Source organism: Ascaphus truei, chromosome 9 (genome assembly GCF_040206685.1).
Source record: "Ascaphus truei isolate aAscTru1 chromosome 9, aAscTru1.hap1, whole genome shotgun sequence".
NCBI lineage: Eukaryota > Metazoa > Chordata > Amphibia > Anura > Ascaphidae > Ascaphus > Ascaphus truei.
In genome coordinates, this window is record NC_134491.1 from 56725969 (window position 1) to 56746327 (window position 20359).

General features: G+C 47.0%; 1 protein-coding gene across 4 annotated transcripts in view; it reads left to right on the forward strand.

Moving 5' to 3' along the window:
- Positions 1–16433: 16433 nt before the first annotated feature.
- The window catches only part of CDC42BPB (CDC42 binding protein kinase beta), a 69833-nt gene continuing 65907 nt past the window's right edge, over positions 16434–20359 (forward strand). For all 4 annotated transcript variants that reach the window (XM_075615017.1, XM_075615019.1, XM_075615018.1 and 1 more), the window contains exon 1: positions 16434–17015. In XM_075615017.1, coding sequence (XP_075471132.1) covers positions 16841–17015 — 175 coding nt within the window. In that variant the 5' untranslated portion in view covers positions 16434–16840. The remainder of the gene's footprint in view (positions 17016–20359) is intronic.

Below are 20359 nucleotides of genomic sequence, written 5' to 3' on the forward strand. Positions count from 1 at the left end.
ATAGTGACATTTGCTCACAAGTACACCCTGCTGCCCATTCCAGCGCAAACCATGCAGTGGCCACACCTCTCGTCATATACCTGCTTACTTCAAAATCTAAGGCTGTCTCACATTTTAATCTGGTCTGTAACTGTTTCATTCGCCCATAATATTTATTATCTCTAACTGTGCATGCAATGTCTTGTATATAATGTATACCCTGTTCATTTATGTAACTGTATTTGTAACCATGTATTATTTGTTTTACTCTGTGCCCAGGACATACGTGAAAACGAGAGGTAACTCTCAATGTATTACTTCCTGGTAAAATATTTTATAAATAAATAAATACTGCCCTGTTGCTGCCACATGCCCGTATTCTGCCGTCAACACTAGTACCAGATTTTACCACTTTGTACTCCTGCCCTTGCTAACATGACCCATATTGCTACACCTTACTACTGGCCCCAAATAGCTAGCCATTGTTTGACCAATACATTCCTCCTTCTTCCCCGTGACGCGGTGAGTACGTCATGCCCGGGGACGGTGTTTTATTTTAGCTTAGATTGCGTCCTCATGGTGCGCAGGTCACGATCTAGCCAGTGAGGAAATGGAGGACAATCCGTCCTCCTCCGTTTCCTCCAACATAGCCGCCGTGGTCATGTAACCGCGCTGTACCGGAGGGGCCATGGCACTCAGGCATCACGACCCTCTCCGGTAAAGGGGTAATGCAGTAATCTCTGCCAGTGATTTAGTCCAATTTCCAGTTTTTATTCAGTCCTACCTGCCGCTGACATACCAAAACCCACCCAAACCCTCAGTTCTCCATCACACCCTGACGTCTCCTTGCCCTCCTGGAATCGCGTGTCCCCTCTGCTTCCGGCATCTTCTCTACTGTCATCCGTTCTGGCACAACAACAACAACTCTCTTTCTGCAAGAGATCATACAATTGAGAGCACAACTTGAATATTTCAATAGTTTCTGCACAGAACTCAATGCACTATTGCTAATAGCATTTATTCAGATGTGGCCTTGATAACGGAATCATTCACAAAACCTTGTTTCTTTTCATAGATGTTTGACAACAACACTCATTTTTTTAAAAAAAAAATTCAAACTTCAAATGTTATTGATTTTTTTCTACAAGGCATTTACAGACATTCAAACATTTTGTCACATGAGCTCCCTAAATGATTCCCTGCAATTTTCAAGTCATTTGATATTTGTAACAAATACAGAAGAATGCATCTGATCTCACACACACTATTAGAGAGGGTTGGGGTTCCTTACAATGCATCTGATCTCAGACGCGCTATTAGAGAGGGTTGGGGTTCCTTACAATGCATCTGATCTCACACACACTATTAGAGAGGGTTGGGGTTCCTTACAATGCATCTGATCTCAGACGCGCTATTAGAGAGGGTTGGGGTTCCTTACAATGCTTCTGATCTCACACACGCTATTAGAGAGGGTTGGGGATACTTACAATGCATTTGATCTCAGACGCGCTATTAGAGAGGGCTGGGGTTCCTTACAATGCATTTGATCTCAGACGCGCTATTAGAGAGGGCTGAGGTTCCTCATAATTATAGGGTTTCAGCCAAAAAAAGTTTAGAAACCACTCCCCTAGATTGTAAGGTCTCAGGAGCAGGGCCCTCATTACCTTTTCTATATGTTTGCGCTTGTCTGTAGGGCAACCAGATGTCCCAGATTTGCAGCGAATGTCTCGTGTTCCGACAAAATGTTCTAGTTTTGGCTTTAGCTGCAGAGGAGGGGCGGAGCCAGTATCAGCAGGGGTGGGGTGGTTTCAGCAGGGGCAGGGCCAGTATCAGCAGGGGCGGGGCCAGTATTGGCAAGAACAAAGCTGCTTTGCTATGAATTCAGAGAAACATGCAGCTGCAGATTGGGCCACAGAGGGCGCCTGTGAGAGTGGTTACTCCTTGCAGACTCTCCTTTTAGAGCTGGTTCCTATAGGACAGTGTGTGTAGGTCAGTCTGTGTGTGTTTATGTGATGGTCAGTCTTTGTGTATGTTGTATTTGTCTGTGTAGGTTTTTGTGTGTGTGTGGTGCAGATCAGTGTCTGTGTTGTGGAGGTCAGGGTGTGTGTGTGTGTGTGTGTGTGTGTGTGTGTGTGTGTGTGTGTGTGTGTGTGTGTGTGTGTGTGTGTGTGTGTGTGTGTGTGTGTGTGTGTGCGTGCGTTGTGGAGGTCAGTGTCTGTTTGTGTTGTGCAGGCCAGAATCTGTGTGTGTTGTGCAGGTCAGGGTTTGTGAGTATGTGTGTGTTGTGAGGATCAGGGTCAGTGTGTTTGTGTGCATTGTGCAGGTCAATGTCTGTGTGTTTTTTTAGTTTTCAGTAAATGTGTGTACAGGTTAGTGTGTGTTCCTGGGAAATACATTGTGTGTAGTTGTTTATTTGTATGTGGAGGACGTTTCAGGTGTGTGTGCTTGTGTTTATGGTGCCTAAATACAAGCATAGTCAACGTTATTCCATCCACTACGGTGTGATAACGGGTGCAATAATGTTGGCTACACCTGTATATAGTGGGTATATGTGGGCCCAAGTAAAATTCCACAAGCCAGCCCCTGGGGAGGGCGCAGGGGAAGAGAGGAGAGAGACTGGCGGGGGAGGGGGAGAAAGGATAGAATGGGGGGGAGAGAGAGAATGGAGGAACAGAGAGAATAGGGGGGAGAGAATTTTTAAAATCTGGTCACCCTACTTATTTGGCATATAACGCTGTTCATGTAATTTACATCTCTCTGCGCCCCCATTGTACCACGCTATGGAATATGTTGACGCTTTACAAGTAAACCATAATAATCAAATTAACTTTGTGCTCTTACTGTTACATTTCCCTCAGCAGCATGTGGCTGTAAAGGATTTACAGATAAATACATACAAATATATCATTCTTACATTTTTTTTATATAGACACAGTCCTAGTGAGCTTGTATCTGGGTATCTATCAATCATAATATTGAAATACATCTAACCGTTGTCTCATTACAGATGCATATCTAGAACTAAAAATGGCCTTTACTTTACAGAAGCTCCCTCTTGTGGATTACTACTGCAGTTCATACAGATTTATTCTGTAAGGTTTCTACTCAGACTGCGGTGAAGCTGTCTCTTTTCCGTGACATGGGAGGAGATGCACAGAGGCCTTGGTACTGCAATACTTAATAAAACAATTTGCATGGCTATCATGCCATTCATTAGGTAGCTGAGGATTCTTGTGATGCGAGTTTGCACAGGGTGCGCACGTTCATTTGTTCATTAGAGGGCTATGATACAGGAGTGCAACTATTTTGTGGGTGATGACATAGTATCATAGTAATTCCATTCAAAAATAGTGTTAAATAAAAATACACAGTAAATACTAACGCCCATATCCACAAAGGGGGCTAAGCTTTAGCACGCCTTTACTCCCATTAATGAAAGTGGGTGCAGGTATGCTACAGCTACGGTTGACAGGTGGCTTCTCTAAAAATACTAGACACGCACTCGACACACACACCCACCCACTCACTCAAGACACACACCTCTCTCTCTGCTATCCGCTCCATGCTGTTTCCTCCTCTCCTTGGCCCCACCCTCTGGCTCCTGACACCTCCTCCTGATTGGCTACTGCAGGGTAATGCAGCCAATCAGGCGCTAGGAAGCTGCTCAGCCCCATAGCAACAGCCATGCTCTGGGAAATCCCACGGCCCCCCAAGCCGGTAAGGTCACTATGTCCAGAGAGGTAATACCGGCATAAACATACATGTCCAGTATTACGTCTCATTTTTTACTGGACAGAGTGTTCAAATACAGGACAGTCCGGTTCAATACTGAGAACCCTAGCTACAGATTAGCACCATTTTGTAGATCTGGGCCTAAATGTTGCTTCTTTATCCTTGATTTGATACATAACGACAGCCTGTCTAAGACATGCATATGAGCATATAGTAATATTTCCCTTTGCTATATGCTTTACTGTGGAGGGTTTTTGTCACTTTTTGTACCCACCATAACATAACTAAGTGTGGTGAAACCTATCCCTGCTTCATTTTGCAAAGACAGTATAAACAACCCCACACTGAGGAGACCCATTAAGGTCGAAACAGCTGTCTGTGGGTGGGTTTACTGGCTGTGCATCTTAACCCTGTGCTGTGCTCAAAAGCTGTGATATGCAGCTTATAGGTAAGCTTATAGGGCACCATGTTATATGGTTTTGAAGCAAAAGGTGACACTGTGTGCTCATTTGCATGTAATTTCCCAGAATCCCTTGCTGCAGTGGGAGTGCTGTGTGCTGGGGGATAATGGTGAAAGGCGGGGTTGCAGACCTGTCTAAGACATGCAAATGAGCATAGTTATATTTCCATTTGCTACAGCCTGTTACATATACATTGTGCTTAACCGTTTCCAAACGCCCAGGTCCCTTCTTATGAGGACATAAAGATGGGGCTTGTGAAAGTTTAACAATGAGTACACATTATACCTATGTATGAGTAGGTCTGAATCCATATAGACGAACTCATTCATATCTATTTACATGGATTCCAAAGAAAATAGTTGGTGTGTTTTTTTTAAGGAACCCTGTAAATTGAATAAAATATGTTGCTACGGATGGAGAAAGCATTAAACGGTCATTATCTCAAATAAGCAAGAGTCCGATGGAACAACAGATTATCCCGGGTTTTACAAAGCGTGTGTGTTGCACACCAACCTGGCAGTATTGGCAAGAAAGGGGCGTAAGCAATTGCATGCCCCTGTAACAGCGCTCCCACATTGCACCAGAAACATCTTCTTTCTGTATATGCCAAAAATAAAGTACATTTTATGCACATATATAGTATAGAATTGCTCCATTATACAAGGGAGGGAGGGAATTGAGCAACCTTATGAGAAGAAAAAACATATAGAAATGAACTAAATACTTTGCTACAGTGGATGTGTATTGGGGTTTCTTTGTTTACTGTTGTATATTTGAGGACACATTCCCAGTAGCGCTTCAGTTGATCCAATTAAATTTAAATATGTATTTGCTTAATATATAAGGAAGCATATGAGTAGCACCGTGACTGATACTATACGCACTTACCAGAATTCCCTCCTTCTGTCTCTGTACGTTCTTCCTACCTACCAATTAGATTGTAAGCTCCTCTTCCTAAATGTTACTTATGTCTGAAGCACTTATTCCCATGATCTGTTATTTGTAATTTACTGTTATTTTTATTATTTGTTATTTATAGGATTGTCCCGTATTACTACTGTGAAGCGCTATGTACATTAATGGCGCTATATAAATACATACATACAATACTATGGGACTGGGGTTTTGATATTTTTAAGATTGTATATGTCTACCTGTAAATTAACCTACCCAAGACAGAGAAGGAGCGGCTCAGTGAGTAAAGAACCTGGTTCAATTAATCGTGTCAACCTTTTGCCTGGAATATCCATTCACGGAGCCCATTGGGTAAATCACTTTATCTCCCTGTGCCTCAGGTACCAAAAACACAGATTATACGATCATCTGGGTAGTGCCGATGTCTGTAAAAATCCTATGTGCTCCGTACCATGCACTATACTGTAATTATGATGAGATTGGAGTCCCATTGGGAGAAAAGTGCTCTATGAAATAGTTATTATTATTATACATTAGAAGATGGATTGCAAACACGTGGGGAGGGGGGAAGATTCCACATACAGTACCTTGTTGCCTCCAGCTACTTGTATATTACATACTTGACTATACATTGCCCACGCAGCATTGAAGGGGTGTATTGCCTCATTCCAGCTTGTTCATACCTCTAAGTACACATATGGACTCTGTGCCAATTGAATCAATGTTATTACAAAAGATAACAATGACTCTACGCTGTCACTCGTGTATCAAACTAATTAAATTACTAATAAAGATTTCATACCGATGCGTCAACTATGTCACCTTCAAGAACACCCATAATTATCACTTATTTTATACTAAGGTTTCACATTCAATTACATGAATAGGTTCTGCCAGATGGTACATTTGAGCTTTCTAACATTTAATTAAGTGAAGATTGTTTTGTTTTTAACCACGGTAAAGGAGCGGCTCAGTGAGCCTGACTGTGAAAACAATGACACAGAGCTTGCAGACTGTTTCAAATCCCGGTGTCAGCTCCTTGTGACCCTGAGCAAGTGACTTTATTGCCCTGTGCCTCAGGCACCCCTAAAAAATTGATTGTAAGCTCCACGGGGCAGGGACACGTGCCTGCAAAAATACTATGTACAGCGTTGTGTACACTGTCAGCGCTATACAAAAAAAACAATTATTATTAACGAGAAAATTAGGGGAAAGTAGATCAATTTACTTTGGAAACACATCAGATCATATATTACTAAAGGTAAACTAAATAAATCAAACACTGAATTACAAGTGAATGGGTCAGAATGGGTCTTCTCGCACTGGAAGGTGTCTTATAAACAGCACCGCTTAGTAAACATGGCATATGATCCTAAATGCCCGATTTCTTTTATTAACTAGAGGAGACTCCCTTCAGTCACAGGGGGTGGGGGATCATAGTATGAAAAATGTGGTATTCTGGTGGCCCATGGCCGGCTTGATGGTGGTGCCGTTGGTGCCACGGCACTGAGCCCCGTGGTTACAGAGACCACGTACTCAGCCCCACAATTAAAAACAATGTGAATATATAACACACCAGATTGTGACTCCTTAGTGATGATTAATTAAGTCCAATATAGGATGAACATATAATAAAATTGAAATACAATATATAAACCGTGATATAAACCTGATAAATATCAGTGTATACAAATCTGTGATAGGACAGCAAAGTAATAATAAACCGGTGTTGTGACCAGATAAGAGATACTGCAGCTGGTTACAGAGGATGGCTCAACATCCTCATGGGCTAGTACAAAAAACTTTCCGGGCGAGCAAGAGCAAAATCCCGAACCGGTATGTGAAAACCTGGAAAGGATTTTGCCAAACCTCATAGTTGGGGATGTTACCACACTGGAAGTGACCGCTGGCTCCCACACCGCTATCCTGCAGATTCCGGCTGGATTGGGAGTCCTCCACCTCCTCTCGGTGTACACACGGTTGCTGGAGTCGTATGGTATTTGTCCGTGTCTGACCGCGCTTCCTGTACCTCGAGCGCTGGTGTAGGGACCTGTCCGCACTGATGGCAAACGCCGATTACACACGCTGAACTCTGGCAGCCGCTGATGATGTCACGGCTTGTGTCGCTTGTTACCACGACTCACTGATGGACTGTCAAAAGTTTTGTATGGCCACAAACTCGTAGGGCTATAACAGTGCTTCTGGTATGCCAATTAAAGGGCAAGGACTGCACTACATATAAATCCTACGCGTTTCGTAGCTAACAGCTACTTCTTTAGGGAATCATGTAATGCGTTTATGCTTTTTGTCTCTCACGTTACCAGACCCGGCCCACGTTACATGTCATGCCCTAAAATTTCCCCATTGATGTACGTGCAATACTCACCTGCTCGTTGAATACTCATTTAATAATATATACTACACTATGAGATTTTTGCAATGTTTTCTTTTTGTTTTTTTGTACAACAACAATAAAACTGTTTGTCGGAGGCCTCTGTAACTCTCTTACCTTCTCCGGCGGCATCTCCTCCTGCAGGGTCCCTCACCATGCCTCCTCAACGTCAAATGGCGTTGCGTTGCCATGACGACACCATGCAGCATCATATTGCTATGACAACACCATGCAGCGTCATATTGCTATGACAACAGGACGCCCTGTGGCACCGTGATGCTGCATAGCGCCACGTTGTCATGGCAATGCAACCCCATTTGATGTCGTGGAGCCATCATGACGGGACGCTGAGGAAATGCCGCTGGAGAAGGTAAGCGCCAAGGCCCCAGACATGTCCCTGCACCGAGCACCGCAAGCATCCCATCCGGCCCTCTCTGGTGCCAGGGATACAAGAAAGTGCGCTCTCAGTATTCCCAGCATGCCTTGGTGGAAAGTATAACTTTTATAAATTGAGCGCGTTCCACCGTAGTCAACCTCGAGCTGTCATAATGGAAATCCCATGGGATCATACAGATCAGGGGTGGCCAACTCCAGTCCTCAAGGGCCACCAACCGGTTTTAAGGATATCCCTGCTTCATTATGACTGAGCCACTGATTGAACCACCTGTGCTGAAGCAGGGATATCCTTAAAACTTGAACAGTTGGTGGCTATTGAGGACTGGAGTTGGCCCACCTTGATTGATTAGATTAACGAGATTGAAAGTACACCCAAATCTTAATCCTGTCCCAGGTCCCACTTCATAACATTAACACCATTAACAATAACATTATTATCATTAACACCATTAACAATAAACAAGGAAAAAGGATTGGCATGAAATTGCGACGTCCAAAAAATAAGCACCATCAGCTCACCAGAAAGTTGAAAGAATAAAAAAGTTTATTAAACGACATAAAAAAAAACTACAAACAAAATACAACAGAAAAACATCCTACGCGTTTCAGGCTCTAAGAGCCCTTTCTCAAGGAGTATGGTAACCATTAACAATAACACTATCATCATTAACACCATTAACAATAACACTATCATCATTAACACTATTATCAATAACACTATTATCATTAACACCATTAACAATAACACTATTATCATTAACACCATTAACAATAACACTATTATCATTAACACCATTAACAATAACACTATTATCATTAACACCATTAACAATAACACTATTATCATTAACACCATTAACAATAACACTATTATCATTAACACCATTAACAATAACACTATTATCATTAACACCATTAACAATAACACTATTATCATTAACACTATTAACCATTTTTGCCAAATGTATCTGCTGGTCGTGCATGGACATTTGCACTTCCTAATGTTCCTATGCAGCAGACCGTATAAATACATGAATACTACACTTATTGATTATAATTAACGACACCTTAATGGCGGCCGTATCTTGAGTTATATCAATTCATGAACAATTTAAAGAGATACTATATCAATGTGTCCACTGGGACAGGACCACACTAGTCTCACTATACAAATACCCCCCAGTTAAGATAACTTACCAGACTCTTGCTGCCAGCCCTTCCTAGAGATATACTTGGCAGCAAACCTGCTGCAAACCAGTAAATTCATTGTTTTTTGAGAAGGTGAAGCATTACCATTAGGCCTTAGTCCCAGTGCTCACAGCTGCGAGCGCGACGGTGTGTGCGCCCCGAACAAGATACGCCCATCTATGGGGACGGCCCAGTCACTGCCTGCGTGCGCCTGCAGAAAGCGCAATTCGCAACCACCTTTGCCAAAAGACAAGATGTTTGTCTTTTGGCACGCCGGCCGGGTGATGGCCATGTCACATCGGCGGTTCAGCCAATGAGGGCGAACCAGCCGCGTGACATCATGGCAGCGCCCCCGCCAAAAATCTTGTCTTTGCTCCCCCTGCTCTTCTCTGGATGTGCGATCCATTGCGACCCATAGACCAAGGATCGTGGCTGAAACTGGTGCACGCAGTGACTGGGGCTGTAGCCTTAGTGATTGGCTGTGGGGACATATCCATTGCCAGACAGTCAGAGGGATATATCTCCCATTAATAAAACCAGCATGATACAGCTCACAACCCTTACCTTAGGCAATAACTGCACTGCTTTTGTCGCTTTGGAGTAACTAGTGTACTACCGTCAGTTAGGAACTAGCACCCAACAAAGGAGCACGTGTAGTAATAATAACATCTTTATTTCACATAGCACTTTTCTCCCAATGGGACTCAAAGCGCTTGACACTTACAGTGTGCGGTACGCAGCCAGGGATGCCACCTGTCCGGGTTTGACCCGGAGACTCCGTGTTTCGGGCACTTACCTCTGGGCTACAGGTTGCCATTGTCAATCTCCAGGTGGCGACGGGGTGCAGTATGGCAGCGTTTCCGGCATTCTCCTGCAATTCCCCATCCAACTGCAGTGAACATGGCTGCGCGGCGTCCAATGGCGCCACGTTGCCATGGCAACTGGACGAGACGCTGCTTCACATTGCCATGGCAACGCGTAACGTCATGATGTCACGTGGCATCCTGTTGCCATGGTAGCCACATTCACTGCTGGGAGGGAAGGGGGGGAGAATTGCAGCAGGGTGCCGGGGACGCCGCTGCGCACTGCCACACCAAGTAAGGGATTTTTTTCCCCCTCCGGGTTGGCCTGCAGTAGAAGGTGGCAACCCTGTATGCAGCACATAGGAATCTTTACAGACACAGTCCCTGCCCAGATGAGCTTGCAATCTATGTGTTTTTGGTGCCTGAGGCACAGGGAGTTAAAAGCAACTTGCCCAAGGTCACAAGGAGCTGACACCGGGAATCGAACCAGGTTCCCCTGCTTCACACTCTGTGTTGTTGTTATCCGAGTCCGTGACTTTACTCACTGAGACGCTCCTTCAGCATAGTATATTACGTGGCAATAGTCTGCTAAGCATAGTGTAGAGACTGCGTTGAATATTTTTACATTTATTGCAGCTTCAATATATAATACTACTACCCTTGGGCTGTACATGCATCATGGTTAGGTAAACCAGGTAGTAAATGCACAGGTGTTAGCTTAATAAGCATTTGGAACGCATTGTTAAATTGGAAGATGAAGGGCAGATGACATGTACTCAGAAGACCAGCAGAGGGCATAGCAAGTTATGAATAAAATGACAAATGCATGATAGTTCTTACAATACTGACTGCCTTTTCTATGCATTTATATTGGATGTTTAAAATTCTTTACATACCACCCAAAGATTTTCATTTTTGGATTGTATGCCCATATTACATTTTATAAGAGTCCTTTACTGTCATCAATTAAATAGCTGAATTTCTTGGGATATTGGGCGATTTTCGAAAAGTTCATTATAGAAAACATTTCCATTCATTGCAAAAAATATATTTTTGGAATCAAATACCTTCTGCCTCCGTGTCAAACTAATTCGTAGCTGCCCAAGTACATGAGACACAGAGTGAAATGTATGACATTAAGACCAAGGAATTTCATTTCACGTTAATAACTGGTAATGCATGTGTGAGTAACACCCCATTAGGCTGAAACTATTTAAGTTAGTGGTTATAAATAGCTATTTTAGGATGAGTTAGAATGGAATATTTAATTGAGTTCACTTCCGTGTAAGTGTTTTCATATGCTTCAGAAAAGTTCCAAATAAGCTTTGTTCCAGCTGACCGCCATCTTTCCCCCCTCCCCCCACGCTGATGTAGGGCCTTGACCTGAATAGCTATGATGAAGAATGATGTGTGGTAGACATGGCACATTCGGTGATGCGGTCTTTCCCAACGGTATCCAACAACAAACGTTTAAAACAGCAGTGTCACACTTTGGATGCCATTTCTAACACTAGCGTGTTAGGAAGATCACCCACACCCAAATGCTGGTACTAGAGTTACCGGTACCACTGCTTTTTTTTATTTACAAACAAAATCATAATCTTAAAAAAATTATTGCGACTTTCCATTTTGTTCTAATAGCACAAATTTAGTAGTAAAATTGTGTTAAAAAACTTGACTCCCTTACTTCGAAAGATCAATCTCACCTATATTGAGGCTGAAGGAAGGTGAGAATTATCACACTGGGAGCCATTATCTACTAGATATTGTGGAAAGTTGGTTGTATGTTTGCTATGCATTTGGACACCGCTTAAGATATTGTAACCAAATTTTGCATGAGGGTTCCTGAAATCGAGCAGCAGGTTTTTGTCTGTTTGGATATAATTGAACACCATTTTGAATCAAGATGGCAGACTGAACCTTTCCAAACAGCACTGATTTTACCCAAATTCGGCAGGTTTGTAAGTGGCTGGACTGAATTGAGAAAATCCAAGTTTTGCACATTGGTAACTTTATGTTGGACGCTCAAGAGTGGCAACTGGAAAAAAAACAAAAATATAGTTTACCCAACAGCATTAGAATAAAAATACATACATATGTTTTCATCAAGAAACTAAGAAATTCAATTATCCATTTATAAATCTCAGTGTTTTTTAGTTTCTTAGAATTCCAGAGCACTGCCGGGTACTTTCAGCTAGTAGGGAAATAAAAGGCAAAACATGGTAATCCGCCTTTAACTTAAGCATACATAGGCTCATATGGGCAATTACCTGAGCCCACATTTATACATACATGAATTCAAACGGTGGATACATATGTACACTGGGGGGCAGAGAGCAGAATAGCTCTCTTTGTAGCCCCGCTCACACAGACACGACCATGGCAGATCTGTCTTCTGAGTCTACTCAACATTTGTAGAGTCTCCAGCAAGGCCGGCATGGTATTACGTGGCGCTCGGTGCTATGGGGCTTTTGCAGGACCTCTTACCTGGTCCGGTGCGGCATCTCTTCAGAAGTCACGACGCCATGAGGCCTCACGTAGTCATAGCAACGTGACGCCACGTCATGGCAATGCGATGCCATTTGACGTCGCAGCGCCAGGACCAGATGGTAAAAGATACTTAGGCCTCGGCCAAAAAGGGAACGGGCGCGCATGGTGCTCATGCGCTGTGCCCTGCCTGGCCAAGTGATTCGTGGCAAGCTAGGCGCGTGCTCGCCTGGGGGCGCGGCCACGACGTCACGGAGCTGGTTCGCCCTCATTGGGCGAACCGCTCACGTGACGCGCTTGCGAGCAGCAAATTCAAATTTGCTTGCTCGGCAAGCAGCTAAGCGCCAAGCAGGCGCGCCCGCCCGTTCACTCTTGCCACACACATTGTCGCAATGTGTCACATCGTGGCGAGCGTGAGCGCGCACGCCCGCACAGCGCCACCCTGGACGAGGCCTTACAGAGGCCCCGCGCTCTTGTCCCTGCAATAAAAATGTAATTGCTGTGGGGGAGAGCGCGGGGCCTCTGTGCACAGGCACCGACGGCACCGCCATCAAGCCGGCCCTCCCGGTTAGTCTGGGACATCTTGTCTGTCTAGACTTTGAAGGCCCACCTGATGCTGAGGTTCGCCAAGATTTTTTTCTGAACGGATGCTGTTTCTCTTTTACCGACACTTCTCTAATTATCAGTCTCTATTCTCAGCAGAACTAATGCAAAGCCACAAACCCCAGAAACAAACAGTGGAAGTTATATATATATATATATAAATTTAAAAAAAAAAACAGGTTATATGATTATACACGTACGGAATGTATGCAACCTGTGAGAAAACTCTGTATTGGGAGTGAAATGATTATAATAGGGAGATGATATAGAAAATGTGAGTGTTAGGACCTTGCAGTTATGCACATCAATTTTCTGGACTTTTCAGCTTTTTCTGTGGCTGACAATACATTTAATGCCTACACAGGGAGTGAACATCAATGACTTCCACTGAATATGGACTGCAATAGTGCATGGAGAGAACTGGTATGGCCTCTTGGGATCCCAATATCATTCGTTCTCATTATTACTCTACTTGGATCGTGACTCCAGTTGTGTCCCTTTCACTGTTTAGCAATGGATGCGCTCTTATGATTTTATTAATAACATGGTATGTCAACTAAGTAAGCACTTAAAAAGTAGGTGATTCCATTTTATTGGGCTAACTAAATACAATTACGACAAATCTACTTTGAGAAACATCTTTGTGTCAGACTCCACTTCCTTTAACAAGCTTTTGAGTATAAAAGCATCTTAGTCAAGTCTAAGTGCTTTCTGTAAGTCTAATACAAAGGTACCGCCTACAATTTAGGTGCTTACTTAATATATCCCATTTGGAACTTGACTTATGCAACTATGGACAGTTTCTCTAATAACAATATAAGACGTAAATCAGCCACATATTATATGGAGGAAAGGAGAGGCATAAATATTTCACTGCCCATCATTTGATTCCTGGAATTGGTTTTAGCCATAGTCAATTATAATATTAATATTTATGTTCACAGTTGCTGAATGGTAAGAATGAAAATAATTAAGTTACATTTTTTCCCCAGATAACATGTCACGTGTTAATCCCCAATATAGAGACTCTGGATAAATAAATCAATGATGGATAATGAGCAACTGACCCACTGTCTACATAAAGGGTATAATATATGATCATCAATTTAGTTACAGTAGATCTATAAATTGTGGATTGAACACAGTCCCATAGAAAAATGTACGTAATAATTGCAAACTATGTATAATTCCCGTTTGTGGGAAATGATCCTCTATCTCTCAGTAACTGACCAGTACAAATACAGTATGTGAATAGACTCCTACACTGTGCATTCATTATTAGTGGCAACCAGAAAGCCTACACTACCATTCAAATGCGAACAGTGTATGACCTTACAGCCTTGCACCTGAGGGATTGCCTTTGCTTTTTTGATCCTCTCCCAGGGGAAGACAAGTTACTCTTCCACTATCCCTCATCATGTGTATAAATGTGCACTGATGGGATTCTGCCTAAAGGAAGCTCAACTGCTGAATGTTATTCTATCCTAATGACCAGTGGTTGACAAATCACCAAAAAATCTACTCGCCACCTAGTACCAAACGTGTGCTGCTTGGGCCAATATTTACTCGCCCGGGGGTTAAATCCACTTGCCCGGGGCGAGCAAATGTATAGGTTTGTCGAACACTGCTAATGACCATTTAGCATGTTAAGGAGGCTGGAGGCTGTTTTTCAAGGTCTATCTTCAGCAAAGCAGCAGCCGAGATGTATTAAACAAACAAATCCTATAGATCTCAATGGTATTATGGCAATACCATAATTATTGTGTATTTTGGCAACAGGCGTCCCGTGATGCTGTTACATCACGTAGCGTTCCCGTTGACATGGCAACGGCCGTGTTGGCAGTAGTTGCAGGGGGAGATGCCGGGAGAACGCAGCCGCAGGTTTACTAGGTAAACCCGTAGTCTCTGGGTGAAACCTGTAGTGGTAGCAACCCTGCTCCTATGCCGTGTAGAAACCGATGACAGATAAGGCCGCGCTTATAGTGCCGGTGACGCGACTTCGCCCGAAAACAAATGCATTGCTGCCGCGTGCGCTGATAGTAAGCGCGACGGCGACAATGCGACAGAGCGACGTCGCGAAAACTGGTAGCCGGCAAAATTAGATTTTTCAAGGGCTGTCACCTCACGTGATGGCCCTTGAACCAATCAAATGGCCGGAAACCTGCGACGCTGCCGCCAGGTCGAAATATAGCTTTTGCCGGTGGCGACGGCATCCGTCGTGTTGCCGTCGCCATCACTATAGGCGCGGCCTTAGGCCATCTGATCTGCATAATCTGCCATTTATTTACTAAATATTTTACCAGGAAATAAAACATTGAGCGTTACCGTTCAGTTTGAAGTATGTCCTGGGTGCAGAAATCAGTCCTCCATTCTGCTAGAATATCTAATAATGCAGACGTGGCCAACTCCAGTCCTCAAGGGCCACCAATAGGTCAGGTTTTCAGGATATCCCTGCTTCAGCACAAGTGGCTCAGAGCTCCCGCCCAGCTCCCCCTCCCCATCGGCGGCCCTGTCTGAAGCACAGGGAGATAGTGACATGCCCAAGGAGCAGACACAGGTATTTGTATTGGGTTCTCTGCTTAAAAGTTAGGCTGGGGCCATGGTACTGAAGACTGAGCGAACAGACTGCCTTAAGGCAGTGTTCGCGTCCATGCGGCGTTCGGGTGCGTCCGCGCGGAAGGGGCGTGCGTTTCTCAGCGCGACAGACAGGTCACGTGAGCGGTACACCCATTGAGGGCGAACCAGCTCCGTGACGTCACGCCCCTAGACACGCCCACGGACGGCACGCGTACCATGGCCAAAAAACAAACCCGCTTCAAGCGGGTGACGTCACGGCCGCGCGCCCCCGCACAGGTGAAAGCACTATGGACCTGGCCTAAGTGTTATTGTTGTAAATCAGTGTCTTTACTCACCGAGGCCGTGTGTATATTGAATACATAAGGCTGCGCTTATAGTGCCGGCAACGTGACCGATGACGTCACCTGTCGCCATCGCAAAAGTTGCATTTTAAATTTAGGCGACGTCGCTGGCTGCAAGGCCTGCGACATCATAAAGGGGGAGGGCAGAGGGACGGAGAAGCTCCCGATTGGCCGCAAGGGGAGACCGTCGCCGAAAAAATTAAATATCAGTGACTACCAGATTTTTGGTAGCGCTGTCGCTCCGTCGCGTGCACTATAAGCGCCGACAATGCATTTGTTTTGACGCAACGGTCGCGTCGCCGACACTATAAGCGCAGCCTTAGTATGAATATATACTTGTGTTTTGTTATTTGAAGCGTCAATGGGAATGAAGTTAAAAAAAAATCTGACCATCAGTATCATGCACAGAGTAGAAGTGCACATGGCATAATTTTGTCCCTCCTGGCTGCTCATACTCCAGGGAAAATCTTTCTCCAATGGAGCTGCAGTCCCTCCGCGCGACCGGAAGAGGGCTCCTCCACCACCACTGTCCTTCCTGACGTCAACTCGGCCACTCCGTCCATTTCCGGTGGGCGTGGTTTACGCATCCCGGTCTGGTCCCCCCGTCCCTCCCCCCCCCCTTCGGTGATCCCGAAGCCCAGGAAGAGGGACGCGTAGGAAAGGGGGCGGCCATGTTCTCCGGGACAACCAGCAGCGAGGGAGCCCGGTGTGAGAGAGGAGAGAGCCCGCACGCAGCGAGGGAGAGGTTCGGTTCGTGGACCTGTTGGGCCTGGAAGCTGCTGAGTCTCTTCACAACCCAATAACATGGAGTAACGCAGACCCGAGGCCGCTGCCAGGTCCCTGAGGAGAGGCCGCACTCACTGGACTAACCCCACTTACTCTACGAGTTTATATATATATATATATTAGGAGATATTGTTCTTTTTTTACATAGTATTTGTTGTTGTTGGGCAGTTGGGGGGGAAGATGTCAGCCAAGGTGCGGCTGAAGAAGCTGGAGCAGCTGCTCTTGGACGGGCCCCAGAGGAGTGAGAGTGCCCTGAGTGTGGAGACCCTGCTGGACGCGCTCACCTGTATGTACACGGAGTGCAACAGCTCCACACTCCGGAGGGACAAGTATGTCAGCGAGTTCCTGGAGTGGGGTAAGTCAGGGGAGCCAGGGAAGGGAGGTGTGGTGTGGGCTGGAGGTGGACACGAGAGGGGGGGTACCGGGGAGAGGGCGAGCGCAGGGGAGTCAACGCGGGGAGGGGGGGAGCACTGGGGACGTGTACGCGGGGAGGGGGAGCGCAGGGGAGTCAACGCGGGGAGGGGGGAGCACTGGGGACGTGTACGCGGGGAGGGTTGGAGCGCAGGGGAGGGGGGAGCGCAGGGACCGTCTATGCGGAGAGGGGGGAGCGCAGGGACCGTCTATGCGGAGAGGGGGGAGCGCAGGGACCGTCTACGCGGGGAGGGGGGAGCGCAGGGACCGTCTACGCGGGGAGGGGGGAGCGCAGGGACCGTCTACGCGGGGAGGGGGGAGCGCAGGGACCGTCTACGCGGGGAGGGGGGAGCGCAGGGACCGTCTACGCGGGGAGGGGGGAGCGCAGGGACCGTCTACGCGGGGAGGGGGGAGCGCAGGGACCGTCTACGCGGGGAGGGGGGAGCGCAGGGACCGTCTACGCGGGGAGGGGGGAGCGCAGGGGCCGTCTATGCGGGGTGGGGGGAGCGCAGGGACCGTCTACGCGGGGTGGGGGGAGCGCAGGGACAGTCTACGCGGGGAGGGGGGAGCGCAGGGACCGTCTACGCGGGGAGCGCAGGGACCGTCTACGCGGGGAGCGCAGGGACCGTCTACGCGGGGAGCGCAGGGACCGTCTACGCGGGGAGCGCAGGGGCCGTCTACGCGGGGAGCGCAGGGGCCGTCTACGCGGGGAGCGCAGGGGCCGTCTACGCGGGGAGCGCAGGGGCCGTCTACGCGGGGAGGGGGGAGCGCAGGGGCCGTCTACGCGGGGAGGGGGGAGCGCAGGGGCCGTCTACGCGGGGAGGGGGGAGCGCAGGGGCCGTCTACGCGGGGAGGGGGGAGCGCAGGGGCCGTCTACGCGGGGAGGGGGGAGCGCAGGGGCCGTCTACGCGGGGAGGGGGGAGCGCAGGGGCCGTCTACGCGGGGAGGGGGGAGCGCAGGGACCGTCTACGCGGGGAGGGGGGAGCGCAGGGACCGTCTACGCGGGGAAGGGGGAGCGCAGGGACCGTCTACGCGGGGAGGGGGGAGCGCAGGGACCGTCTACGCGGGGAGGGGGGAGCGCAGGGACCGTCTACGCGGGGAGGGGGGAGCGCAGGGACCGTCCACGCGGGGAGGGGGGAGCGCAGGGACCGGGGTGGGGGGGAGCGCAGGGACCGTCTAGGCGGGGAGGGGGGGGGAGCGCAGGGACCGTCTAGGCGGGGAGGGGGGGGGAGCGCAGGGACCGTCTAGGCGGGGAGGGGGGGGGGAGCGCAGGGACCGTCTAGGCGGGGAGGTGGGGGAGCGCAGGGGCCTTCTAGGCGGGGAGGGGGGGAGCGCAGGGACCGTCTAGGCGGGGAGGGGGGGAGCGCAGGGACCGTCTAGGCGGGGAGGGGGGGAGCGCAGGGACCGTCTAGGCGGGGAGGGGGGGAGCGCAGGGACCGTCTAGGCGGGGAGGGGGGGAGCGCAGGGACCGTCTAGGCGGGGAGGGGGGGAGTCCAAGGACCGTCTACGCCGGGAAGGGGGAGCGCAGGGACCGTCTATGCGGGGAGGGGGGAGTGCAGGGGCCGTCTACGGGGGGGAGTGGGGTGGCGCAGGGACCGTCTACGGGGGGAGGGGGGAGCGGGGAGCGCAGGAACCGTCTACGGGGGGAGAGGGGGAGGGCGCAGGGGACGTCTACGGGGGGAGAGGGGAGGAGCGCAGGGGACGTCTACGGGGGGAGAGGGGAGGAGCGCAGGGGACGTCTAGGGGGGGAGCGATACTATTGAAGCCTGGAAGGTAGATGTATAGTAGGATTCGTCAACTTGTTCTCAAAAGGGACCAGATTGGAAGTCTAAGGATAGATACATTTTGAGACTTAAATTTACTATTAACTGCCTATGCAACGAGTATGAAAGTATTGGGGACAAAGAGTCTAAGGGCCACATCCGGGCCCTTTGTGGGATGCATTTGGCCCTCTGAGCGAGTTGAGCAGCCCTGATGTATAGAGGTGATATGATTGACGGCATTTGCTAAAGGTGTTTGGTGTGTGTACAAGAGGGTTATTATTACACAAGTGCCATATCATTGAAAAGTATGGGTCAATAAATATGTGCAAGATGGTGATCAGACTCTTAGACAATAATACGGCTGTGGTGTAAAAAAAAAAAAAAAACTTGTGTGTAAGATCCTAACTTTTAATAGGGTATTGAGGTGTGCAAAAACTGTACTTGAGGTATTCTGACATAAAAGGATATAACATATACTGCTGTTGAATAAATCTATTCATTCACATGCAAATGGAGCGCTTCATGTTTTAGCAAGGGTAATGCTGAAATCTGTAGGGAAGTTGATGTGTATAAGAAGGTGCTCCTGGCTTATGGGGTGTTGGTATTCTAGAAGTATACATTAAGACAATGGATATGTGGTCCATACCTTGAAGAGGGTAATACCATTGAGGTCCATGGGCAACTGATGTGTGTATGGGTATGAGCTTGATTTTTAACCCCATACACTGCCAGGGACATTACATGCACCTCAGGTAGCAAAGTTAAGAATGTAAAGCTGCTGAATTCTGTGGCACAAGTGATGCGTAAAATAGGGTGACCCAGACTTAATACAATTAAAGCCTATATGGAAACTAATGTACGGTATTGATTTTGACTCATTTGAGGGTGCTTTTTCTAAATCTGTGCGCAACTGGCATAATAAATGTGCTTAAAGGGTGTAACCCCTTTTATAGGAAGCAGTGAGTTCAGTGATATGCATATACACATACCAGAGAGCTAGGCAAAATCATTTTTGATTGAAATGCTAGTCACTCTGGATTTCAACACTGAAGTGCACAGTATAATAGTTATTTTGTATTTACATAGCATCAGCAGTGTACACAACACTTGACAGATCACCTCACTGAAGTGCAGGAGAACGTTGATACAATAAAAGTGTAACATAGTGCTGCAGTCTTGAAAGATCACATGGTGTATGCCTTCCACTTCCTCTTCCTGCCCATCCCAGTTCTGGAGAGGATCCCTTTTTTTATGGAATGTATATGAGCAGTATCATTTAGTGGCTGTATATATTGAATGCTGGTTCCATAAAAGGTATTACAGGAAGCTAGAGGGGCTAGTTCTGGCATTCTATGGCATATCCTACCTACCCTATGTCACTTGGAGAGAAAACAAGCCAGATTTATGTAGGTCTCTGTACCCTACAACATTTTCTTTTTTAAAGTGTTGAATACACTTTCTTTACCATGTAAAATAAAACACTACTACTGAAATGACTAATTTCTCATGAATACATCTTTACATT